Source organism: Mesoplodon bidens (assembly GCF_964165515.1).
Source record: "Mesoplodon bidens genome assembly, chromosome: 5".
Taxonomy (NCBI): domain Eukaryota; kingdom Metazoa; phylum Chordata; class Mammalia; order Artiodactyla; family Ziphiidae; genus Mesoplodon; species Mesoplodon bidens.
This window is the reverse complement of record NC_138161.1, coordinates 111834397-111861725: the sequence shown is the minus strand read 5'-3', so window position 1 is coordinate 111861725 and position 27329 is coordinate 111834397. Positions and strand designations below refer to the sequence as shown.

General features: G+C 43.3%; 2 protein-coding genes across 3 annotated transcripts in view; one reads left to right on the top strand and one right to left on the bottom strand.

Annotated features, from left to right (window-relative positions):
• TNK2 (tyrosine kinase non receptor 2) overlaps window positions 1–2868 on the bottom strand; it is a gene marked incomplete at its 3' end in the record, with an annotated part of 40279 nt that extends 37411 nt beyond the window's left edge. For both annotated transcript variants that reach the window (XM_081234356.1, XM_081234354.1), the window contains exon 1: window positions 2077–2868. The remainder of the gene's footprint in view (window positions 1–2076) is intronic.
• On the top strand, window positions 190–25360 carry LOC308617967 (uncharacterized protein; the record flags this gene model as incomplete). Its single annotated transcript, XM_081235360.1, has 7 exons — window positions 190–193; window positions 2195–2381; window positions 2568–3617; window positions 7005–7113; window positions 8265–9233; window positions 23885–23950; window positions 24540–25360. The coding sequence occupies 3 exons, from the start codon at window positions 190–192 to the stop codon at window positions 3490–3492; spliced, it is 1116 nt and encodes a 371-aa protein (XP_081091486.1). The 3' UTR covers window positions 3493–3617; window positions 7005–7113; window positions 8265–9233; window positions 23885–23950; window positions 24540–25360.
• Between the last annotated feature and the right edge of the window lie 1969 nt (window positions 25361–27329).

Here is a 27329-nt window from a genome sequence, read left to right as displayed (position 1 = left end):
AAAAAAGCCAGGCCAAAAAAAAAAAGAGCACATACTGTATGATTCCATTTACATAAATTTTAGGTAATGCGAACTAATGTATAGTGACCGAAAGCAGACTACTGTTACCTGGGGAAGGGGGATGGCAAAGGAGGGGTGGGATGGAGGGATTACAAAGGGGCACAAAAAACTTTTGGGGGTTTGGGAATAATGGGTATGTTCATTATCTTGATTGTGGTGGTGGTTTCACAGGTATACACACGTTAAAACTTATTAAATTATGTTTTAAATATGTGCCATTTACCATGTCATTATACCTCAATAAAGCTATTATTAAAAACAAACACTTCATCTTCCAGGATAAAGCACAGGGCAGGGGGATAATTGTGGGCTCAGGGGCTAGAGGAAAAGGCCTGGGAGCGCTGACCACTCCTGCCTAATGTCCACTGGCCATGGCTCCTGGGAAGGTGGATGCTAGGCTGGCAAAGAAGGGTCTGAGCCCTCTGCACTCAGGACACTGTAGGGAAAACCAGGGCCCGCCTCACAGACGAGGAACTGAAGCCCAGAAATGTTATCCTAGTTACACACTAGTTACCCAGCTAGTAAACCCAGATCTGCCAAAGTCCTCTTTCTCTTCATCTACCACAAATTCAATAATCAACCTGAAACAGGGTGAAGGTGTATGCTTATGTGCACGTGTTTAGAACAGTTCTCTCCACTGAAGCCAGAGCGCAAGAACCAGTCTGGCCGTCCCAGAAGAGCCAGACACCTTGGACACAGCGGCTGAACTTCCGGTGCATGACTGTTTGGGGTGGCAGGATGACAGGCAGGCATGGGACGAAGTTGACAGTCAAGTCTGGGTCTGCATGGGGAGCAGGCTAACTGGCTCCTCCAGCAGAGTCCCAGCAGCTGCCTGCTTAGGACGCGACCACCACTCCCCCTGCCCCAACAGAAAAGGACTATCTTCACCCAGTCCGGTTGGAACAGGGGTCTGGGGGCCATCTGACTCGGAGCCACTCCTTGGGGTGGGGCAGAGATGGGTCTTGGCTAAGGCCCCGAGACAGGCAGCAACTCTGTACCCACCCCGACCCGAGGACTAGAGAAGCAAGAACCCAGACAGCGCCAGGTAAGAGGTGAACATCCCTAGGCAGATGAGGCCCACAAGTGGCCAACCAAGCCCCTGTGGGGCAGGAATGAAGAGGCCTGGCACCCAGGCCATGAGGAAGTCAACAGGAAGCCAAATTTAGCCCCCACCTCTGCAAACCCCACCTCTAAGCTGGGCTGAGAGCTGGCCCTGGCTGGTACAGAACCCATGATGCCACAGCTGCCCATCTGTCCACCTCCATGGGGTGGGGCTGAGGTCTGGGCCACCGAGGATGCCCAGAGTCCAGCAGTGCAGATACCCTCTCCTATCCCACTCTTTCAGGTTGGGGTCCTGAGAGCCCACACGGAGACAGAAGTCCTCACCAGCTCTCCACCCTTCTGCCCACTATTTATCCTTGGCTCTGGGCCCTCAGTATTAATCAAATGTGACAAGAAGGTGTGGCAGGAGCAGGCCAGGCTCGTGCCCAAGTTACCGGCTGCCACACTCACATCTCAGCCCACGTGGCCAAGAGGGTTACAAGATAAGGTCCTGTTAAAGCAGTGCTGCCCCTTCCCTTTTCTGGAACGTGTTTTGAGGACGTGAGGCAGCCTGTGCTGATTGCACCAACCCAGCTATGGCACGGAGGCACCCCTATCTCCACCGGTAAACGGGTGGAGGGGGGATGGAGGGGTGGAGAGGTGACTACTTCCTCTGCAACCTCAGCCTGGGACTACCCCTCTCTCCCTTCTGCCCAGGCCTGGCAGCCACCCACCCAGACAGTCTCACCGCCAGTCTAGACTCTAAGGAAATATCCCATCACTCCAGTTGGCGTATACAGTACTGGGGGGAGGGGTCCTGTCTCGCTGTTGAACACTGCACTGCTTCATTCCTCTCCAGGTTTAAACACAGGGGAATGAAAAAAGGCAGTTTGGAGACCAAGCTCTCCTGAGATAACTGCAGCCCTCCTTCCAAACACACCAATTCCAGCTGAGAACAGAATTGGGCTTCCTTACCTGCTGCCTTCCACTGGCTCTCTGCAGACAAAGCTTCTATGATGTCCCGGCTGAGGTGGCAGAGAAGGACCCAGCAGGACACTGCCCGCTATTGGGCAGTGATTTCCAACGCTCCCAGGTTCACGGCGCTCTTCTGACCCCCACTCCCCAAACCCCTACATCCTGCGCTCACCACGGCCCTGGCCCGGCCGGATGCTGGTGCTGAGCAGCCGGCCTGTGAGTTACCACCTCCTCCTCCGCCTGCGCCTCCGGATCCTGTGTCCCTCCAGGGGCCTGTCTCCCTCCTGGGACCCTTTCCCGTCCAGGTATGTTTCCTGGACAGCCCGCACAACCTGCCCTTCCTGCACCCCGGGTAGCCAATTTGCTTCCTGCACCCCAAGGCGCCCCTCTCCCTCAGGCCCCTGGGGCCCCACTAGTCGGGCCCTCCCCACCAGTTCGAGTCTCTTGCGGCGTGCCGGGGCCGCTCCCAGGACCTCTGCCTCCCCTCTGAGGTGCCCGCAGCTCTCCCAGTACTGCTCCCCCCGCTCCTCGGAACTTTCGAGCTCGTCTCTGCTCTCCCAGAGGCCGTCCCCGAGCTCGGACAGCTGCTCGGGCTGCTGTAGCAGCCTGCGTGGGCTCCCCTCCCCCTGCTCCTGCACCCCGGTGCGAGCCTCCCCCCGCTCCTGCACTGCGGGGCTGCCTCCCCCTTTCTCCTGGTGCTGCTTGCGGGGGCCCAGCCCCTCCTCCTGCACCACAGGCCAGCCCGCGGAGCCCGTCCACGGCGGCGGGCGTCTCCAGTCCGCGAAGTCCCCAGGCCCCCACACCACCCCCAGGCTGGGCTCGCGGCCCCGGCCGCCCCGCTCCTGCACCCCCGGGCCCACCCCGCCCTCCTCCTGCACGGCCGGACCCACGCCCCCCTGCTCCTCCACGCCGAGCTTCAGCCCGCGGAGCTGCTGCGGGCCCCAGCTGAGAACCCCGATCCGCTGCGGCTGCTGCTCCTGCAGCGCTGGGCAGAGCCCGCCGCGCTCCTCCTGCGCTCCCGGCCTAGGGCCCCCAGCCGGCACTGCCCAACGCACTCTCCTGCCCCCCAGAGGCCGCGCGGTCCCGCCCCTCCAGATGGTGCTGCCCTCGCCGCCCGCTTACACCGCCCCCCACCCGGCTCCTTCCGCCCCGTCCCCCGGGGGAGGGGGCTGCGGGGTCGCGTCCCCTCCCGCTCCGCCCCCACGTCCAGGTCCCGGCTCCCAGCCCTCGCTCCTGGGCGTCGACGTCCGCCCGCCGGGCGCCGCGCCCTGCGCCGGCCCCCGCAGGTGCTGCGGCCCCGTGCCCCGGCCTGAGAACCAAGAGCGCCCGCCCTCCCGCCGGGTGTTCCTGGAGCCAGCCTGCGCCTGCGCTGCCCGAGGGGGGGCGGAGCCTGGCCGGATTGGCCCGCCCCCTTAAGGGGCCATGTCCCACTTACTTCTCCTTCTTCCTTCAGAACCCCTACTGCTTCCCCTTCTTCATCCAACCAGAAGCCCTGCTTGCGCCTTCCTGTGGAGCCAGAGGGAGAAGAAGTGAAGCAGAAGGTAGGGAGTCCACACTGAGACGGTGTAGTCAACAGGGCCCAATGGAGGAGTGCTGAAATAGGAGTCTCGAATTCTAAGTAGCAGTTCAGCTGCTCCTGACTTATGAGTGTAAAAAAACCACTTCCCTCTGGCCTCAGTTGCTTCGTTTCTAAAATGAAGAGGAGGTTGGACCGGAAAGTTTCCAAGGTCCCAATCCAGTGAGTGTTTGACTGCAGAGAGGGACTCTAGTCCTAATCTTTCAGCAACAGCCCAGAGACCTATGAACCTGGGCTGCCTCCACCGTTTCCCTGGGGCCAAGGGAGAGCTGGGCTCAGGCCTGTGACACTTCCTGCTGGGAATACAGGCAGAAAGAGTCCCAGGCAAAGGGGGTCTTCCTCCCTCTTGCACTGCTCCCTCTTGGGTCCGTACCCCGAAAGGAGGAGAAAATTCAGAGCTCCTTTTCCCAGTGATAGTGCAACCTGCAGACCCCGATCCTAGCACAGCTGGAGGCGGCCTTGGGCTGCCAAGCTTAGAACCCAAAAGCTAGGGCAAGTTGACCGTTTCTGACTGTACCTCATCTATAAGATGCGTTTAATAATAAAACAACTCCAGACAGAATTGTCCCAAGGATCAGACATCAGAGAATTGTGTAAGGGTGCCTCCTTCTGCACTCCTATTTTCCAGCATTGGGCCCAAGGGCTCTGGCCTGAGGACAGCAGGGCAATGAGAAGGGGGCGGGTTCTAGACAGCTATGGTGGGGCTGGACTGGGTGGATTTGGGTCATGGCGTCTTTCCCTGTGAGGTGAGCAGGGCAACTTTCTACTAAATCATTCGATAACAGTGTGTGTAAGGGGGTTGCCCTTCACCATGCAGCCAGGGCCACTGAGCAGGAAGTTGAATGCACCCCACCTGGGCCGAGACAGGGTCTAGGGCAGGTAGTACTCCACAGGTGGTAGAACTGAGGCTCTACACGATTAAGTAACAGCTGGTAGTAGTGAAGCCAGAATTCAAATCCACTTTTCTGACTCCCAAGTCTGCTCTGAACCAATAAGGCACAACAAAGCAACACCATACCCAGGAGCTTTGGGAAGCATCAGGTTTTAAAGTAGTAGATGGGCCCCTGGGCTGGACAGCTGGTGATTGTCAAGTGGAGCAAAACTGAAGTTTTGTCCTCAGCCAGACAAGAATGACGCCCGTTTCCCTTCCTCCATTAATATGGACGGAATGAACTAGCAGTGGGGAATTTGTTGCAACAAAAATAGAAATGAAGTTTTTCCTCTCCTGAGAACAAGGAAAGTAAAGTAAACAGTGAACAGGCTAGAGAAGAAACAAACGGGATGGAAAGAGTTAATCACTCCTAGCTTTATTTTAACTGTTGCTAATCTGTACTGTCTGTAACTAGATATGTCCTTCACAAAGCTAACCCATTACTCCCTGACACTATGTGAATTACATCCTGCATGGTAATACCCCCTAACTCTATGTAAATTACATCATGCACCTACTACCCTGCACTCCCTTGTAACAAGTCACCCCTTATAGCCTTTTGCATTTCAGAAAGAAAGATAAACCAGAGACAAACAGGCTCAACTACCGGGCTGCTGGACCCAGTTAGCCAGCTGCCTGACACCAGCTGTGACTGTTTTGAAATAATGCAAGAAGAATGCAAGACCTTCACAATTTTGATCCTTATCATATACCCTGGACTGTGAGCCCCACCTATAAGATCTTGTCTGATCCCCCGGGAAGGGGGGTGGGCACAGTTCTTGAGGTGCTAGCCTGCTGTGTTTTCCCCTTTGCCAGGCAAAGATTAAAGCCATTTTTCTTGTTCCTCCAAAACTCTGTATTTCTGTTTGGCATTGGTGCACAGAGAGCCAAGATTTTTGGCATCAGTCTGACCAGATTTGGGGAATCAATAGATGCAAACAACTGATTTGGAGCAAGTTTCTCTGCTGGTAAATCAAGCTCTAAATCAAACAAGGCAAAGGGTCAAAGCACCTACATGCTGGATTGTTCTGCTGGGTGATTCTCTTAGGGGAGCCCAGCTCCCCATTCTCCCATCTCCCTTCCAGTTGCTCTCAAGAGCCAGACCCACGCCTCCGACATCCCTAGTGCAGGGTTATCTGGAGCTTTAGGCTCACAGAAAAGAGGTCTCCTGCTCCCTTCCCCCATCCTGCCATCTCAACTCCTGGACTGTCCCCACCACCACATTGAGCACTGGGGCTGTGATGGAAGTTGTCTTGGAGCATGTCTCCTTCTCCTCATTGTGTTTGACTCTGGTACTGGTAGCTGGGGAGACTGCTCTCTCCCAAGGGGACTGACAGCACAATGGAGGAAATGAGACACAGGCTAGAAACACAAGGCTTAGGAGATTCAGGAGGCTGGGGGGATAAACCCAATCCTCCAATGTGCCTATGCCAGTCTCTTCCCAGATCTGAAACTTGAAAAGAGCTGCCCACAGCAGAGTGATTCTGCAGGGAGAAGGGCTTGTCAGGTCTAGTTCTAAGCAGAGGCAGCCCAAGCTGCTTGAGGGAGGCATGTGGCAGTGCCTTGAAGAATCTCCACTGTGAGATGGTTGCATGTGTGGGGTAAGCAGGAGGTCAAGGAAGGCAGTGGCGGGTGGTGAAGGCAGCCTGGCTCATACCTGTAAGCAGGTGCTCGGCCAAGAGTGTTGATGCTGCGGAGTGATTGGGCTGAAGGTTTTTTGGGTTCTGTTTTGTTTTTAAAAATAGAGCAATGTTTTTTAAACTACTCTTGCAAACTATTAGCTGGAGGTGAACTGAATTTAGTGAGTTTTAACTGGCTTTTTTTTTTTGGCTGCGTTGGGTCTTCGTTGCTGCGTGTGGGCTTTCTCTAGTTGCAGTGAACGGGCTTCTCATTGCGGTGGCTTCTCTTGTTGCGGAGCATGGGCTCTAGGCACATGGGCTTCAGTAGTTGTGGCACTTGGGCTCAGTAGTTGTGGCTTGTGGGATCTAGAGCACAGGCTCAGTAGTTGTGGCACATGGGCTTAGTTGCTCCGTGGCATGTGGGATCTTCCCAGACTGGGCTCGAACCCATGTCCCCTGCATTAGCAGGCGGATTCTTTATCACTGCGCCACCAGGGAAGTCCCTTAACTGGCTTTTTTTTTTTTTTTTTTTTTGCGGTACGCGGCCTCTCGCTGCTGTGGCCCCTCCCATTGCAGAGCACAGGCTCCAGACGCGCAGGCTCAGCGGCCATGGCTCACAGGCCCAGCCGCTCCGCGGCATGTGGGATCTTCCCGGACCGGGGCACGAACCCGTGTCCCCTGCATCGGCAGGCGGACTGTCAACCGCTGCGCCACCAGGGAAACCCTGGCTTTTTTTTTAATGAAAGAGGACAGTCAGTAATAGAAAATATCAGAATATAATTTTCTGAACTTTTCATTGAAGTATAACGTGCATCCAGAGAAGTGCAAAGACTTGGGCATTTTGCAAAGTGAATATAACCAGCACCAGGATCAAGAAGCACCATAATCAGGATATGGAAGTCCCCCCAAATGTAAGTTGTAAAAGAAACTATAATCTTCAAGCATGTCCTTCATATTTATGGTTTACTTTTAACTTTCTGACAACCCTCCCTGGCCTCCGCCCACCAACATAAACTCCACAATGACAGGAAGTTTTGTCTGGGGATAAGACTGGCACAGGCACCTAGAACAATGCCGAGTATACAGTAGGTGCCAGCAATATCTATTGAATGCATGAGAGTGCATCACAGATAGTGTAACCAAGCAGGACCCTATGGGGCCTTCCCAGGACAGACCCTAATCCCCACCATGTCCTCTGCCTCTCTCTCTTTTTTTTTTTTTTTTTTTTTTTTGCGATTCGCGGGCCTCTCACTGTTGTGGCCTCTCCCGTTGCAGAGCACAGGCTCTGGATGCGCAGACCCCTCAGCCATGGCTCACGGGCCCAGCCGCTCCGCGGCATGTGGGATCTTCCCAGACCGGGGCACGAACCCGTGTCCCCTGCATCGGCAGGTGGACTCTCAAGCACTGCGCCACCAAGGAAGCCCTGCCTCTCTCTTGTCTGTAGAAAAACTTTAGCCTCCTAGGCCTTCCCCAACTTCCAAAGAATAAATTTAATCAGAGAAGTAAGAAAATGCAGAAAGAAAGGAAAACAGCCAAACAAGACAGAATAATAATAGTTTAGTCATTAAACAAAGTCAAGGACTGTTAGTTCCTCCTCAAGGGCTATAGATAATATACTGGACCATATCCTTTGAGCTGTTTGACAGCTACTAAAACCCCCACGAGGTGGAAGAAGTTAACTGCATGCTGCCCACAAGCACGTAGACTCCAGACCAGTTGGAATCAGGAGGTTGATGATGTTGATTCCCAGTTACTCACCAACAACCAATCAGAAGAATGTCCATGAGCTGATCATACACCCTTTTCTCTCACCCTGTCTTTAAAAACCTTTCCCTGAAAGCCATCAGGGAGTTGGGAGCACTAGCAGCCTGGACTCCTTGCTTGGTGCCCTGCAATAAGTGCTGCACTTTCCTTCACCACAATCCGGTGTCAGCAGATTGGCTTTACTGTGCCCAAGTGAATGGACTGAAGTTTGGTTTGGTAACAATAGTAAAGGTATGGTTTCATTATATATACACAGGTGTGCTCTACATCTTGATATAAAATGTGTTTCTTTCTGCAGATCAGAGGCAAAGACTTCTGAAGGCCAGTGCTCCAACTTGAGAAAGCTGTGGAGGCTGTGGTTCAGGCCCAGGGAATGAGCGTGGACGAAGTAGAATAGTATGCTGACTAGACCAGTGCTTCTCAAACTGCAGTGTGCCACTGAATGACCCAGGCGTCTGGTTTAAAGGCAGGTTCTGATTCAGCAAGCTCGGAAGGGGATGCTGCGATTCTACATTTCTGTCAAGCTCCTACACTTGGTTAGCAAGGCCTTGAACCCAGAGATTCTCAATAATGCTGTACATAAGAATCACATGGGAGGCTTTTAAAAACACTGCTGCCCAGGTCCCACCCCAGAACAATTCAGTTGCAATCTCTGGGGTGGGGCTCAGCATCCATAGGTTTTAAAAGCTCCCCTGGTGATTCCAGTGTGCAACCAGAAACAGTGGGTGCTGGTTCCCTGGAGTACCCCCAGTGCCTGAGCTGAGGTGGGAGGAAGTGAGGTGTGGGGTCAGGTCTGGTGTCTGAGCAAACAATCCAGTATGACAAAAGGCAAGAGGTTTCTTAGTCAGGAATGGACCATTTGCCCCTTAGAGGAGGTGAAGGGAGGGATTTCTGAAGCAATTCTTTGGCGTGGGGCTATCTGCTAACCCAGGTAACATCCTCCCAGGACCAAGAACAGACCTGTGCCTTTACCTTATCAAGCAAGTCAGAGCCCCCCAGAGCTGCTCCGGGGGCTGGGCTCACATGCCCCCAAGCAGTTCAAACATTTTCAAAACCTTACTAGAGCAGTGGGAGGAGGTGCTGCCAGTTGCTCCCACACCCTGCCCCCTCTGCCCTGCTAGAGAAAGAGCCAGATGAGTCCAGAGATTACAAGTCCTGGATCAACATGGACTATTCAGGATGAAGCACCATAGTTCTGGGTTCTGACGCCCTCTGGTGGACACCTAGATTTGAAGTTGGTAACCAACAAACAGACTACGGCGTCCAGGTACTCTTTTATTTATTTATTTTTTAAACTTTTAATACAGTTTTTAAAGGTTACTTTCCATTTACAGTTATTACAAAATATTGGTTGTATTCCCCATGTTGTACAATACACCCTTGAACCTATCTTACACCCAATAGTTTGTACCTCCCATTCCCCCACCCCTATACCCTCCCCCCCACTGGTAATTAGTTTGTTCTCTATATCTGCAAGTCTGCTTTTTTGTTTTATTCATTAGTTTTTTGTATTTTTTAGATTCCACATATAAGTGATATCATACAATATTTGTCTTTCTCTGTCTGATTTATGTCACTTAGCATAATGCCCTCCAAGTCCATCCATGTTGCTGCACATGGCAAAATTTTGTTCTCTTTTATGGCTGAGTAGTATTCCATTGCGCGCGCGCGCGCGCGCGTGTGTGTGTGTGTGTGTGTGTGTGTGTGTGTGTGTGTGTGTGTATTACAGCTTCTTTATCCATTCATCTGGGTTTTTTTGGTTGTTTTTGCCTCAGAAAATTTATAATTTATTTCTTTAGATTGAAGTTTAGTTGATTTACAATGCTGTATTAGTTTCTGGTGTACAGCAAAGTGATTCAGCTATACGTATATATATTCTTTTTCATATTCTTTTCCATTATAGTTTATTACAAGATATTGAATATAGTTCCCTTGGCTATACAGTAGGTCCTTGTTGTTTATGTATTTTATATATAGTAGTTTGTATCTGCTAGTTCCAAACTCCTAATTTATCCCTCCCCCTCCCATTTCCCCTTTGGTAACCATAAGTTGGCTTTCTACATCTATGAGTCTGTTTCTGTTTGGTAAATAAGTTCATTTGTATCATTTTTTTTAGATTCCACATATAAGTGATACCGTATGGTATTTGTCTTTCTCTGTCTGACTTACTCCACTTAGTATGATGATCTCCAGGTCCATCCATGTTGCTGCAAATGGCATTATTTCATTCTTTTTAATGGCTGAGTAATATTCCATTGTATATATACGCCACATCTTCTTTATCCATTCATCTGTCAATAGACATTTAGGTTGCTTCCATGTCTTGGCTATTGTAAATAGTGCTGCTATGAACATTGGGGTGCAAGTATCTTATCGAATTAGAGTTTCTGTCTTTTCTGGATATATGCCCAGGAGTGGGATTGCTGGATAATAAGGTAGTTCTTTTTTTAGTTTTTTAAGGAAAACTAAACTCGATACTGTTCTCCATAGTGGCTGCACCAATTTACATTCCCACCAAGAGTGTAGGAGGGTCCCCTTTTCTCCACACCCTCTCCAGCATTTATTTATTGTTCATAGACTTTTTGATGATGGCCATTCTGACTGGTGTAAAGTGATACCTCATTGTAGTTTTGATTTGCATTTCTCTGATAATTAGCAATGCCAAACATTTTTTCATGTGCCTTTTGGCCACCTGTATGTCTTCTTTGGAGAAATGTCTGTTTAGGTCTTCTGCCCATTTTTTGATTGGGTTGTTTGGTTTTTTTGTTATTGAGTTGTATGAGCTGTTTGTATATTTTGGAAATTAAGCCCTTGTTGGTTGCATCATTTGTAAGTATTTTCTCACATTCTGTAGGTTGTCTTTTCATTTTGTTCATGGTTTCCTTTGCTGTGCAAAAGCTTATAAGTTTGGTTAGGTCCCATTTGTTTATTTTTGCTTTTATTTTTATTGCTTTGGGAGATTGACCTAAGAAAACATTGCTACGATTTATGTCAGAGAATGTATTGCCTATGTTCTCTTCTAGGAGTTTTATGGTATCGTGTCTTATACTTAAGTCTTTAAGCCATTTTGAGTTTATTTTTGTGTATGGTGTGAGGGAGTGTTCTAATTTCACTGATTTATATATGGCTGTCCAGCATTCCCAGCAACACTTGAAGACCGGCTTTTCTCCATTGTATATTCTTTCCTCCTTTGTTGAAGATTAGTTGACCATAGCTGTGTTTATTTCTGGGCTCTGTATTCTGTTCCATTGGTCCATATGTCTGTTTTTGTGTCAAAACCATGCCATTTTGATTACTGTAGCTTTGTAGTATTGTCTGAAGTCTGGGAAGATCATGCCTCCTGCTTTATTGCTTTGACAATTCTAGGTCTTTCATGGTTTCATATAAATTTTAGGATTATTTGTTCTAGTTCTGTGAAAAATGTCATAGGTAATTTGATAGGGATCACATTAAATCTGTAGATTGCTTTGGGTAGTATGGCCATTTTAACAATATTAATTCTTTATCTCCCTTTTTGATGGAATGTAGTCTTGATCTATCACGTACCCAAGCCAATGTCAGGCACAATCAAAGAAGACATGACCCATATGCATAATCAAGAAACTGCTAGTTGGGGGAAGCAAGACTAAACAACTAAAGGACTGGCTCCTTTTATTCTTCACCTACTCCTTCTTTACATCCCCCAGATCTGGCTTTCCTTGGAACTCACTGTGCTAAGTTTAGAAATGAGGCACACTCAGGGCTACTGAGGTATTTTTTCACTTTTGGACCTCCCTGCAACAGGGGGTCTTTGTTTAAATCTCCCCATTTGTAGTGTAGATACAGCACAATCCTTAGCTGACTGTTCTTTCTCTTTCTGCTCCAGTGATGACCAACCCAGGGAAGCCCATACCTGCTGCTTTTTTGGCCACCTCTGCAGCTTGGTCAGCTAATTTCCACTCATTGCCACCTCCACCTGCAAACACACACACATCTGAGCTAATTAGGCCCATAGGATAGAGCTCCCTGCATCTGTGGCTGCCCTCTTGAGCCACGGTGTTCATTGACTACCAGACACTTCCTTTTGGTCGCACCAATCTGAGGAACTGGCAACAGAACCCAAACTCTCAAATCCAGCCCTCTCTCCTCGACTCACCTGGCTCTCTCATTTGCCCAGGAACCAGACTCAGGTCCTTGGCCACCTCTTTCCACATCCCCTCCTTCAGCACTCTGTGAAGACCCCAGACACTGCAGGGCTCCAGCCTCCCTCCTCCTCCCCAGACTCACTTCCTCTCAGCTACCACCTTAGTGCCGTTAGGGAGAACGTGGGTCCAAGACACCTCAGTATCAACAGCCCCAAAGGAGGTGATCAGGTGGTTAAACCAATGGGAAACACTAGTTGGGGAGATCCTGGGCACCTGCGTAAGTGCCTGAAGAATGTCTACAGGATAAGGACAGATTAACAATCTTATCGGTAGCACATCTGAGCTATTGGGATGGGTAAGAAAGGATTGTAAAGGTACCCTAAGAGGATAGAATCAAATCTGGGTTTGAGGGAGGAAACATACATTCTCAGTGGGAGAAGGATTTTTTGTTTGAGCTAGAAAGGATCTTAGAGAACATCAGGCCTAACCCCCTCATTTAGAAGTGAGGAAACTGAGGTCTTGAGATGTATAGCAGATTACCCAAGGACATCCAGCAATTTAAGGGTGGTGATTGAATTGGATTAGAATCTCCATGACCCAGATACAAATTCAGGGCTCTTACTCTACTAATTCTTTTTCCCAACTTCCTAACCCCTCTAGCAAATACATATATACCATGCCAAAGCTGAGCTGCAAAAACAGAAGGGAGTAAGAATATCTTAGTGAGTTCTGATGATTTACATATAGAAATTATATATGGGCCAGTCTCTATATGCTTGGTTGGGGGTGATGAGAAAGCACCTTATGGAATTAGTTGAGGGGAATAGCTGGGTATCAAGGAAGTCTGGGACTGAGTTCTAGCATGGGAACATGTTAGGCCATCAGGCCTCCTTACCTTCCAGTTCATGCATGCATGAATGCACCCACACGTAGTTTTTTCATAAACACTGGTAGCCTGCGTGGATAGTAGTCAAACACTTTGAGCTGACGAGGTTCCTGGCCCTTGGTGTGAGCACTTACATAGGAGAGACTTTTTCAGCAGGGAGAGGAGCAGGAAACAGGGCAAAAAATACAGAAAAGAGAAGGGGCCACAGGAATGATGCTACATCAAAAAAGTGTTATAGGATCTCTTTAGGCATTAAGGAAGCCTTTTATGTATGGAGAAAACATTTTTTATTAGTTTGTCAATTATCTTATGATTTGGTTTATGCTATGTTTTTTTTTTGCAATGCAACAATTTGTATGAAATCAGTATATCAATCTTATCCCACATGGCACTTGGGTTTCTTTTAATTTAATTTTTATTTTATATTAGAGTATAGTTGATTTACAATGTTGTGCTAGTGTCAGGTGTACAGCAAAGTGATTCAGTTATACATATACATATATCCATTCTTTTTCAGATTCTTTTCCCATATAGGTTATTACAGACTATTGAGTAGAGTTTCCTGTGCTATGCAGTAGGTCCTCGTTGATTATTTTATGTATAGTAGTGTGTATATGTTAATCCCAAACTCCTGATTTATCTCTTCCCCTCACTTTTCCCATTTGGTAATGGTAAGTTTGTTTTTGAAGTCTGTGAGTCTGTTTCTGTTTTGTAAATAAGTTCATTTGTATCATATTTTTTTAGATTCCACATATAAGTGATATCACATGATATTTGTCTTTCTCTGTCTGACTTACTTCACTTGGTATGATGATCTCCAGGTCTATCCATGTCGCTGAAAATGACATTATTTCATTCTTTTTTAATGGCTGAGTAATAGTCCATTATATATATGTACCACATCTTCCTTATCCATTCCTCTGTCAATGGACATTTAGGTTGCTTCCATGTCTTGGCAATTGTAAATAGTGCTGCTATGAACATTGGGGTGCACGTATCTTTTCGAATTATGGTTTTCTCTGGATTTATGCCCAGGAGAGGAATTGCTGGATCATATGGTACTTCTATTTTTAATTTTTTCAGGAACCTCCATACTGTTCTCCGTAATGGTTATACCAGTTTACATTCCCATGAACAGTGTAGGAGGGTTCCCTTTTCTTCACACCCTCTCCGGCATTTATTGTTTGTAGACATTTTGATGATGGCTATTCTGACCAGTGTGCGGTGATATCTCATTGTACTTTTTAAAAAAATTTATTTTATTTATTTATTTATTTATTTTTGGCTACGTTAGGTCTTTGTTGCTGCACACGGGCTTTCTCTAGTTGCGGAGGCTACTCTTCGTTGCGGTGCATGGGTTTCTCATTGCAGTGGCTTCTCTTGTTGCGGAGCACGGGCTCTAGGTGCACGGGCTTCAGTAGTTGTGGCGCATGGGCTTAGTTGCTCCGCGGCATGTGGGATCTTCCCGGACCAGGGATCGAACCCGTGTCCCCTGCTTTGGCAGGCAGATTCTTAACCTCTGCGCCACCAGGGAAGTCCCCCCATTGTACTTTTCATTTGCATTTCTCTAATAATTAGTGATGTTGAGCGTCTTTTCATGTGCCTCTTGGCCATCTGTATGTCTTCTTTGGAGAAATGTCTATTTAGATCTTCCCATTTTTTGATTGGGTTGTTTGTATTTTTTGATATTGAACTGCATGAGCTGTTTGTATATTTTGGAGATTAATCCCTCGTTGGTTGCTTCATTTGCAAATATTTTCTCCCATTCTATGGGTTGTCTTTTCATTTTGTTTATGGTTTCCTTTGCTGTGCAAAAGCTTTTAAGTTTAATTAGGTCCCATTTATTTTTGTTTTTATTTTCATTACTCTAGGAGGTGGATCCAAAAAGATATTGCTGCAGTATGTCAGAGAGTGTTCTGCCTGTGCTGTCCTCTAAGAGTTTTATAGTGTCCAGTCTTACATTTAGGTCTTTAGTCCATTTTGATTTTACTTGTGTGTATGGTGTTAGAGAATGTTCTAGTCTTATTCTTTTACATGTAGCTGTCCAGTTTTCCCAGCACCACTTATTGAAGAGACTGTCTTTTCTCCATTGTATATTCTTGCCTCCTTTGTCATAGCTTAGGTGAACATAGGTGCGTGGGTTTATCTCTGGAATTCCCATTCTGTTCCGTTGATCTATATTTCTGTTTTTGTGCCAGTACCATACTGTTTTGATTACTGTAGCTTTGTAGTATAGTCTGAAGTCTGAGAACCTGATTCCTCCAGCTCCATTTTTCTTTCTCAAGATTGCTTTGGTTATCTGCGGTCTTTTGTGTTTCCATACAAATTGTAAAATTTTTTGTTCTAATTCTGTGAAAAATGCTATTGGTAATTTGATAGGGATTGCATTGAGTCTGTAAATTACTTTGGTAGTATAGTCATCTGACAATATTGATTCCTCCAATCCAAAAACATGGTATATCTTTCCATCTGTTTGTGTCATCTTTGATTTCTTTCATCAGCATCTTATAGTTTTTCAGAGAACAGGTCTTTTGTCTCCTTAGGTAGGTTTATTCCTAGGTATTTTATTCTTTCTGATGTGGTGGTAAATGGGATTGTTTCCTATAATTTCCCTTTCTGATCCCTTGTTATAAGTGTATAGAAATGCAACAGATTTCTGTATATTAATTTTGTATCCTGCAACTTTACTGAATTCATTGAGCTCTGGTTGTTTTCTGGTAGCATCTTTAGGATTTTCTATGTAGAGCATCATGTCATCTGCAAATGGTGACAGTTTTACTTCTTTTCCAATTTGGATCCCTTTTATTTCTTTTTCTTCTCAAATTGCTGTGGCTAGAACTTCCAAGACTATGTTGAATAAAAGTGGCAAGAGTGGACATCCTTGTCTTGTTTCTGATCTTAGAAGAATTGTTCACCGTTAAGTATGATGTTAGCTGTGGGTTTGTCATATATGGCTTTTATTATGTTGAGGTATGTTTCCTCTATGCCCACTTCCTGAAGAGTTTTTATCATAAATGGAAGTTGAATTTTATCAAAAGTTTTCTGCATCTATTAAAATGGTCATTTGGTTTTTATTCTTCAATTTGCTGTGTGGTGTATCACACTGATTGATTTGTGGGTATTGAAGAATCCTTACAAACCTGGGATAAATCCCACGTGATCATGGTGTATGATCCTTTTAATGTATTGTTTGATTCAGTTTGCTAGTATTTTGTCAAGGATTTTTGCGTCTATGTTCATCCATGTTATTGGCCTGTAACTTTCTTTTTTTGTGGTATCCTTGTTGGGTTTTGGTATCAGGGTGATGGTGGCCTCAGAATGAGTTTGGGAGTGTTCCTTCTTCTGCAGTTTTTTGGAATAATTTCAGAAGGATTGGTGTTAACTCTTCTCTAAATGTTTGATAGATTTCACCTGTGAAGCTGTCTGGTCCTGGACTTTTGTATGTTGGGAAGTTTTTAAATCACAAATTCAATTCCAGGACTTGTGATTGGTCTGTTCATTTTTTGTATTTCTTCCTGGTTCAATCTTGGAAGATTGCTCCTTTCTAAGAAATTGTCCATTTCTTTTAGGTTGTCCATTTTATTGGTATGTAGTTGCCTTTAGTAGGCTCTTATGGTGCTTTGTATTTCTGTGGCATCAGTTGTAACTTCTTTCTCATTTCTAATTTTATTGATTTGGGCCCTCTCCCTATTTTTCTTGATGAGTCTGGCTAAAGGTTTATCAGTTTTATCTTTTCTTTTTTTTTGGCAGCACTGCATGGCTTGTGGGATCTTAGCTCCCCGACCAGGGACTGAACCCAGGCCTCGGAAGTTAAAGCGCCCAGTCCTGACCACTGGACAAGCAGGGAATTCCCAATTTTGTTTATTTTTTTCAAAGACCCAACTTTTAGTTTCATTGATCTTTTCTATTGTTTTCTTCATCTCTATTTCACTTATTTCTGCTCTGATCTTTATGATTTCTTTCCTTCTACTAACTTTGTGTTTTGTTTGTTCTTCTTTTTTAGTTGCTTTAGGTGTAAGGTTAGGTTGTTTATTTGAGATTTTTCTTGTTTCCTGAGGTAAGCTTGTATCACTATAAACTTACCTCTTAGAACTGCTTTTGCCGTGTCCCAAAGGCTTTGGATTGTCGTGTTTTCATTTTCATTCGTCTCTAGGTATATTTTGCTTTCCTCTTTGGTTTCTTCAGTGATCTATTGGTTGTTTAGTAACATATTGTTTAGCCTTTACAGTTTTTTTCTTGTAGTTGATTTCTAATCTCGTAGCATGGTCAGAAAACGTGCTTGATATGATTTCAATTTTCTTAAATTTACTGAGGCTTGCTTTATGGCCCAGCATGTGATCTATCCTGGGGAATGTTCCAAGTGCACTTGAAAATAATGTGTATTCTGCTGCTTTCAGATGGAATGTTCTATAAATATCAATGAAGTCCCCTTTGGTCTAATGTCTTATTTAAGCCTGTGTTTCTTTACTGATTTTCCTGTCTGGATGATCTATTCATTGATGTAAGTGGGCTAAAATCCCCTACTATTGTTGAGTTAACATTTGCCTTATATACTGAGGTGCTCCTATGTTGGGGGCATATATATTTACAATTGTTATATCTTCTTGGATTGATCTCTTGATCATTATGTAGTGTCCTTCTTTGTCTCTTGTAACAGTCTTTATTTTAAAGTCTACTTTGTCTGGTATAAGTATTGCTACTCCAGCTTTCTTTTGATTTTCATTTGCATGGAATACCTTTTTTTCATCCCCTCACTTTCAGTCTGTATGTGTCTCTAGTTCTGAAGTGAGTCTCTTGTAGGCAACATATACATGGGTCTTGTTTTTGTATCCATTCAGCCAGTTTATGTCTTTTGGCTGGAGCATTTAGTCCATTTACATTTAAGGTAATTATTGATATGTGTGTTCCTATTGACATTTTGTTAATTGTTTTGGATTTGTTTTTGTAGGTCTTTTTTCCCCTTCTTTTGTTCTCTTCTCTTGTGATTTGATGGCTATCTTTAGCTTTGTGTTTAGATTCCTTTTTCTTTTTTGTGTATATCTGTTATAGATTTTTGATTTGTGGTTACCGTGAGATTTTTATATAGCAGTATATATATGTGTATATATACACACACACACACATATACACATACTTGTTTTAAGTTGCCGATCCCTTAATTTCAAATACATTTTAGATACCCTCCATTTGTACTCTCTTCCCTCACAATTACTGTTTTTGATATCATGTTTTACATCCAATTGTTTTGTTTAACCCTTAACTACTTAGTGCGGATACAGATGATTTTGCTACCTTTGTTTTGAACCTCCCTACTAGCTTTGTGTGTGGATTAATTCTTGTCTTTACTGTATGTTTTCTCTTACTGATGAGCTCTTTCATTTCATAATTTTCTTGTTTCTAGTTGTGGCCTTTTCTTTTTCACCTAGAGAAGTTCCTTTAGCATTTATTGTAAAGCTGGTTTGGAATTCTTTTAGCTTTTGCTTGTCTGTAAAGCTTTTGATTTCTCCATCAAATCTGAATGAGAGCCTCCCTAGGTAGAGGATTCTTGGTTGTACTTTCTTCCTTTTCATCACTTTAAACATATTGTGCCACTTCCTTCTGGTCTGCAGAATTTCTGCAGAAAAATCAGCTGATAGCCTTATGGGAGTTCCCTTGTATGTTATTTGTTGCTTTTCCCTTGCTGCTTTTAATATTCTCTATCTTTAATTTTTGTCATTTTTATTACAACATGTTTTTTGGTTAATCCTGTATGGGACTCTCTGCACTTCCTGGACTTGGGTGACTGCTTCCTTTACCATGTTAAGGAAGTTTTCATCTATTATCTCTTCAAGTATTATATTTTCTCAGCCCTCAGGCTCTCTTCTCCTGGGATTCCTATAATACGAATACTAGTGCATTTGATGTTGTTCCAGAAGTCTCAAGCTGTCCTCATTTTTTTTCATTCTTTTTTCTTTTTTCTGTTCAGCAGCAGTGATTTCCACTACTCTGTCTTCCAGCTCACTGACCTGTTCCTCTGTATCATTTAGTCTACTATTGATTCCTTCTTGTGTATTTTTCAATTTTTGTATTCTTCATCTTTGTTTGGTTTTTCTTTATATTTTCTAACTCTTTGTTAAAAACTTATAACTTCTCACTCTGTGCATCCATTCTTCTCCTGAATGCTTTGATCATCTTTACAATCATTGCTCTGAACTGTTTCTCAGGGAGATTGCCTATCTCTACTTCACTTAGTTCTTCTTGGGTTTTATTTTGTTCCTTCATCTGGAACATACTCCTCTGCCGCCTCATTTTGTCTAAGTTGCTATTTGTATTTTTATGTATGTGGTATGTTAGTTAAATTTCTCAACCTTGGGAAAGTGACCTTCTGTAGAAGACGTCGTATGCATCCCAGCAGTGCACTCCCCTCTCATCACCTAAGCTATATGCTTTAGGGAATCCCCCCTAAGAGGGCTGCATGGGTTCTTCTGTTGTGGTGGGCTGACTCTGTGAGCAGCGTGGTAGGCTTTTTGGCCCCTAGTCTTGTTGGTTGCCTGACCCTTCCATGTGTGGATGCTGCTTGCTGCTGTTTAGCAGGACTTGGTCACAAGGTGGCTATTTGTAGAAGCCTAGGGGGTGCCAGGGCTAGTGCTAGCTCACTGGTGGGCAGTGTCAGGGTCCTGAAGACTCTGGGTCTGTTGCCCACCCACTGGCAGGTGAAGCCAGATCCTCGGGTTAATGCTGTACTACTGGCAGGCAGAGCTATTTCCTGGAGTCTAGCTGCAGGGCCCAGGGATCCCAGAGCTTGTTTCAGATCATTTGGGGCAGATGGGTTCTTGACACTGTTGGGTATGGGGGCCAGGGTGTCCCACAGGTTACATTGGCCTGCTAGTGGGCAGGACCATGGCCCAGCTGGTCCCAGGGTAGGGTCTGACCTGCTGTTGGTGGTCTGCAGGGTACAGGATCATACTTTTTTTGCTTCTGGCACCTGCCCACTGGTGGGTGGAGCTGGGTCTTGGCACTCTGGTGGGCAGGGCCATGTCTAGAGGCATATCTAGAGGTGGCTGTGGGCTCAGGAAGTCTTTAGGAATTCTGTTTGCTGATGGGTGGGGCTGTCTCCCTGCCCAGTTAGTTGTTTGGCCTGAGGTGTCCCAGCACTGGCACCTACAGGCTGTTGGGTGGGGCCAGCAGCCACCAGTAGCAGTGCTCATGCAGCTGAATGCCCCCCAAAATGTCTGCAGCCAGTGTCCATGTCCCCAGGGTGAGTTGCAGCGATCTCCCCCCAACCCCTGCCGCCTCTCCAGGAGGCTCTCTAAGACCAGCAGGTAAGTCTGGCCCAGGCTCCTATCAAATTCCTCTTTTTGCCATGTGTCCTGGTGCACATGAGATTTTATGTGTGCCCTTTAAGAGTGAAGTCTCTATTTTCCCCAGTCTGATGGGGCTCCTATAATTAACCCTGCTGGCCTTAAAGCCAAGTGCTCTGGGGGCTTGTCTTCTCTGTGCTGGACCCCTGGGCTGGGGAGCCTGATGTGGAGGTCAGAACTCTCACTCCTGTGGGAGAACCTCTGCATATATTTATTTTCTAATTTGTGGGCCACCCACCTAGGGCATATGCAATTTGATTATATTGCAAGTCTGCTCTTTCTACCCGTCTCATTGTGGTTCCTTCTTTATGTCTTTAGTTGTAGAATGTCTTTTCTTGTAGGTTCCAGTCTTTTTCACTGATGGTTGTTCTGCAGATAGTTGTGATTTTGGTGTGCTTGTGAGAGGAGGTGAGCTCAGATCTTTCTACTTTCCCATCTTGGCTGCTCTCCTCTTCATTCTTTCTTTCTGCTCTTCAGACTAGATAATTCCAATTGCTTTATCTTTAAGTTCACTAACACTTTCTTCTGTCTGCTCAAATTTGCTGTTGAATAACTCTAGTGAGTTTCTCATTTCTGTTATTTCACTTTTAAGCTCCAGCATTTATTTGGTCCTTTTTATAAATTCTATGTTTTTACTGGTATTCTCATTTGTTCTACATAGTTTTCCTGATTTCCTTTACTTCTTTGCCCATGGCTTCCTTTAGCTCATTGAGCATGTTAAGTCAACTGTCTTAAACATCTTTAATAATTCCAGTGTCTGGGCTTCCTCAGGGATGGTTTCTGTCAAAATCTTTTTTCCCCCGTGATTGGGCTATACTTTCCTGTTTCTGTTTCCTGTAACTCTTTTATTGAGAACCAGATATATTGAGCATTATGTTGTTTTAACTCTGAAATCTAATTCTCCCTCTCCGCAGGAATTGGTAAATCTTGCTAGTTGAGGGCTGGAGCCATTGTTGTGACTTCTCCAAACTATTTTTGCAAAGTGTGTATTCCTTGTTTTGTGTGGTCACTGAAGTTTCTGTCTGATATCTCTACAGTCAGCCAGTAAGCTGACAAATATTTCCTCAAATGTCTGGCTCCCAAAGGGAAATACTGTCTCTAATCCCCTGTAAACCACTTTAGTTCACGGGGGTTGAAACAATGGCCAACCTTTGTGCTGGCCCCTCAGTGATCAAAAGCAGCAATTATCAATCAAAACACACAATCCTAATATTTGGAGGACAAGTTTCTTATTGTCCAGGAAGCTGCGCTAGGAATATGGGCCACCACCTCTCCTTTCTGCTCCCTGCTTCAGAGGATGGTAGTGGAGGAATGGTAGCCACTATGTGAAAGACCAACATTCCCAAGAATTTACTGATTTACCAGTCTCTTCATCAAGCTCTACCCTGAACATTGCAAGTATTTAACTAGACTCCAGAATTCCAAAATAGTTGCTGTAGACAGTTCTTGCCAGCTCACTAGTTGTTTAGGTGGAGAAATGGCTTCCTTCCCTGACATCATTCCATTTCTTTTTATTGCCAAATAATATCACATTGTAGGCTTATACCACATTTTGTTTATTCATTCATCAGGTAATGGACATTTGGGTTGTTTTCAATTTTTAACTATTATGAATAATGCTTCTATGAACAATCGCTTATAAATTTTTGTGTGGACTTGTGTTTTTAGTTCTCTTGGGTGTATACATAGGCATGAAATATCTGGGTGTAATGATTACTATTATTAACAATTATTACTATTATTAACCTTGCATTCCTAGAATAAACCCTACATGGTCATAATATATTATCCTCTTATATATTGTTGAATTCAATTTGCTAGTCTTTTGTTAAGAGTTTTTGCATCTACATTCATGATAATATTGGTCTGTACATTTTGTTTTTGTAATGTCTTTGTCAGGTTTTGGTATGTTATACTGATATCAATAGTTTCCTCTGTATTTTCTGAAAAAGTTTGTGTAAGGTTAGTGATAGTCCTTCCTTGAATGTTTGATAGACTTCACCAGTGAAACTGAGTCTAGAGTTTTCTCTATGGAAAGTTATAATAAATTCTGTTTATTTGATACAGGGCCATTCAGACTTCCTGATTTTTTCTTGTATTAATTTTGATAATTAAATTTGTCAATACATTTGTCTACTTCATGTAAGTGGTCTAATTTGTTGGCATAAAATTGTTCGTGATATACCTTTACTATCCTTTAATGTCATAGGATCTGTAGTGATAACCTTTTTCATTCTTGATATTGGTAATTGTTTTCCATCATTTTTTTTTCTTCATTGCTCTAGCTAGGGGTTTTTCTATTTCATTTTTCATTCCAAGGAATCAGATTTTGGCTTTGTTAATTTTATCTATTGTATGATTTTCATGTCATTGATTTTTGTTCTTTATTGTATTTCCTTTCTTCTATTTCATGTGAGCTTACTTTGCTTTTCTTTCTCTAACTTATTAAGATGGAAACTTAGGTCATTGATTTTAGATGTTTTTCTAATATAATTATTTAAAGCTATAAGTTTCCCTCTAAGCCATGACTATTCAATAGCACTTTCTGCAGTGATGGAAGTATTCTGTTTTCTGCTGTCCAGTACAGTAGCCACTAGCCATATGTAACTATTGAGCACTTGATATGTGGCCAGTGTGTCTGAAGAATTGAACTTTTGTATTAATTTAAATTTAGTCACATGTGTCCAGTGGCTTCTGTAATGAGCAGTGCATCTTCAAGCACTGCTTACCTGCATCCACAAATTTTATGTTGTAATTATCATTAAATTTAAAATATTTTCTAATTTCCCTTGTGATTTCATCTTTTTGATGAATAAATTATTTACAAATGTGCTGTTCAATTTCCTGAGGTTTTGGGGGTTTCTGGATATGTTGTTACTGATTTTAAATTTTTAATTTAATTCCTTTGTGATCAGAGAACACACCATGTATAATTTCAATACTTTTTAATCTGAGCCTTGTAGAGCCCAGCATATGGTCTATCTTGAATTTACCATGCACACCTCAAAAAAAATAGTATTTTGCACTTGTTGGATGTAGTGTCCTATAAACATCAGTTAGATTGAGGTGGCTGATAAAGTGGTTCAGATTTTTTGTCCTGATTTGTCTAATTGTTCTAATGACTTCTAAGAAGTGGGTGTTAAATCTACTATGGCAGAATTATGTTTCTCCCCACAATGCTATAAACTTTTAATTCACGTATTTAAGGCTATCAGGCATCCTACATACATACTTACAATTGTACTATCTTCCCAATGAATTGTCCTGTTTATCATGAAATGTTCCTATTTTTATCTATGATAATCTTTGTCTTAAAGTCTATTTTTATCTGGTGTTTATATAGCCACTCTAGTCTTATTATGCTAATTTGCATGTTCTTTGTTTTCCATCCTTTAACTTTCAACTTATCTGTGTTTCTTGTAGGCAGCATTTAAATGAACTTCTTGATTAGAATGTTAATGTGTTACTAATGTAATTATTGATATAGTTGGACCTTGGCATATTTTATTAGTTTTTTGTTTGTCCTCTCTTATTGTCCTTACCAACTCTCATGCTTTTTTTTTTTAAGGTCACTTCTCCAGGCTTTACTCCCATCCACAGTCTGTTTGCCTGTGTTTACTTTTTAAGTCCTCAGGTGGGTTGCTTTTCCTTTCTTTTTTTCTATTTTACTCAGAGTTTATCATCGTAAGCAGTGGAGGGATGGGTTATAGGGGCTTACATTGTGATACTGGAACCAAAACTCCTTGCATGAAGGTTTCACGGCTGTTCTCACTTACGCATAGACTACTTTGAAAGCATACGCAAGAAATTGGTGATTGTGGATATTTAGAGGGAGAAATTGTGGGGACCAAGAGGAAAAACTTACTTTTCAATAAAGACCCTTCTGCACTTTGACCATTAGTATGTAAACATTTTTCAAAAAAGGCATTAACAACTAGTCAAAATAATCAATTTGGGATGGATTAAACATTAGGTAGTTTAAAGGACAGATGTAGCAAACTACAAAGGCTTTAACTCAAGCACCTAAGAAGGTAAGCCCATTGATAGCTACAAGGAAGATAACGGTATCTGATGTGTTAAATTCCAAGCGAAGGTATATGTTGCAGATAACCAACCATATGTCTCTTCAAATATTTGTTTAGGGCTGCCTCCTGGCCCATCACCTTTCACAAGGCACATTTTCCTTAGAATACAGTCATCTATTGTCTTGATTTTTTTTCCAGGCTGTGCACGTGGCTACTAATTCTGACAGGGGAAAGCTTGGACATAGGTGAGGCAATTAAAAGGCTTCCCAATTCTAGTGGCTGCAATTCCTGCAAGCATACTGAAGAATTCTGGCTGGCACTTGTAGCTACAAGATTCAGTTGTATAATGTTTTCTTTGGTAATTGCTTAGTAGAAAGCCTGTAAAATAAAACCCTTACCAATTATGCCTTTTACTATAGAGCAGCAGTGTCCACTAACCATTAGCTACTGAGCACTCAAAGTAGGGGTAGCCCAAATTGTGATGTGATAAGCACAATGGATTTTGAAGACTTAGTATGGAAAAAGGAATATAAAATATCTTGGAAATAATTTTTAATGTGTACATGTTAAAATAATAGCATTTTGAATATATTGACTTCAGATATACTAAAATTTCATGTTTCTTTTTAGGTTTTTAATGTGGCTAAACATTAAAATTAGATACGTAACTCACCTATTTTGGAGGGGGAGGGGAGACAAAATAGGTCCTGCTGGAGTTTTTTTTTAATTGAAGTATAGTTGATTTAGTGTTGTTAGTTTCAGGTGTACAGCAGAGTGATTCAGTTTTATATATTCTTTTTCAGATTCTCTTTCCTTATGTTATTATAAAATATTGAGTATAGTTGCCTGTGCTATACAGTAGGTCCTTGTTGGTTATCTATCTTATATATAGTATTGTGTTTATGTTAATCCCAAACTCCTAATTTATCCTTTTCCCTCCCCCCTTTCCCCTTTGTTAACCATAAGTTTGTTTTCCATGTCTGTGGGTCTGTCTGTGTTTTGTACATAGACTAATCTGTATCTTTTGTTGTTTTTTTTTATATTTCACATATAAGTGATATATGATATTTGTCTTTCTCTGTCTAGCTTACTTCACTTACCATGATAATCTCTAGGTCCATCCATGTTGCTGCAAATGGCATTATTTCATTCTTGTGTATGACTGAGTAGTATTCCACTGTATATATACCACATCTTCTTTATCCATTCATCTGTCCATGGGCATTTAGGTTGCTTCTGTCTCAGCTATTGTAGATAGTGCTGGCTATGAACATTGGGGTACATGTATCTTTTCGAATTATGGTTTTCTCCGGATATATGCCCAGGAGTGGGATTGCTGGGTCATGTGGTAGCTCTATTTTTAGTTTTCTAGTGAACCTCCATATGTTTTCCATAGTAGCTGCACCAATTTACATTCCCACGAACAGTGCAGGAGGATTCCCTTTTCTCCACACCCTCTCCAGCATTTATTGTTTGTAGATTTTTTTGATGATGGCCATTCTGACTGGTGTGAGGTGGTACCTCATTGTCATTTTGATTGGCATTTCTCTAATAATTAGCGATGTTGCGCATCTTTTCATGTGCCGTTTGGCCATCTGAATGTCTTCTTTGGAGAAACATCTATTTAGATCTTCTGCCCATTTCTTTATTGGGTTGTTTTTTTGATGTTGAGCTGTATGAGCTGTTTGTATATTTTGGAAATTAATCCAAAACAAAAAGACAACCTACAGAATGGGAGAAAATATTTGCAAATGATGTGACCTGCTAGAGTATTCTTACTGAAAACCAATGACCAATTGGACATCCACATGCAAAAAAAATGAACCATATACCCTTTACAAAATTACCTGAAAATAGCTCAGACCTAAATGTTAAATTGAAAACTATAACTCCTAGAAGATGACACAGGGAAAAATCTAGATGGGTTTGGTGATCCATGAAAGAAATAATTGATAAGATGGACTTCATTAAAATTAAAAAATTCTGCTCTGCAAAAGACACTTTCAAGAGAATGAGAAGACAAACCACAAACTGGGGGAAAATACTTGTAAAACACATATCTAATAAAGGACTGTTATCTAAAATACACAAAAAAAATTCTTAAAACTCAACAATAAGAAAACAAACAAACTGCTTAAAATAGGAGCAAAAGATCTGAATAGACACTTCACCAAAGATATACACTTGGTAAATAAGAATATAAAACATCTTGTCATTAGGGAAACGCAAATTAAAATGAGATACCACTACACACCTACTAGAATGGCCAAAATTCAAAACGCTGACTCCACCAAATGCTGACAAGGACGTGGAGCAACAGGAACTCTCATTCACTGCTAGTGGGAATGCGAAATGGTATAGTTACCTTGGAAGACAGTTTGGAAGTTTCTTACAAAACTAAAGATACTCTTACCATATAATCCAGCAATTGCACTCCTTGGTATTTACCCAAATGAACTAAAACTTAAGTCCACAAAAAACCTGTACACGTTTATAGTAGCTTTACTCGTAATTGCCAAAATTTGGAAGCAACAAAGATGTTCTTTGGTAGGTGAATGGAGAAATAAACTGTTACATCCAGACAATGGAATATTATTCAGCACTAAAAAGAAATGAGCTATCAAGCCATGAAAAGACATAGAAGAATCTTAAATGCATATTACTAAGTGAAAAAAGCCAATCTGAAAAAGCTAGATTGAATGAATTGTATAATTCTAGCTATATGACATTCTGGAAAAGGCAAAACCATGGAGACAGTAAAAATATCAAGGGTTGCCAGGGGTTCCTGGGAAGGGAAGATGAAGAGGCAGGGCACAGAGGATTTTCAGGGCAGTAAAATGATTCTGAACTGTACCATAATGGTAAAAATGTCATTATACATGTGTCCAAACCCATAGGATGTACACCACCAAGAGTGAAGCGTAATGTCAACTATGGACGATAATGATGTGTCAAGTTAGATTCATTGATTGTGACAAAGGTACTTCT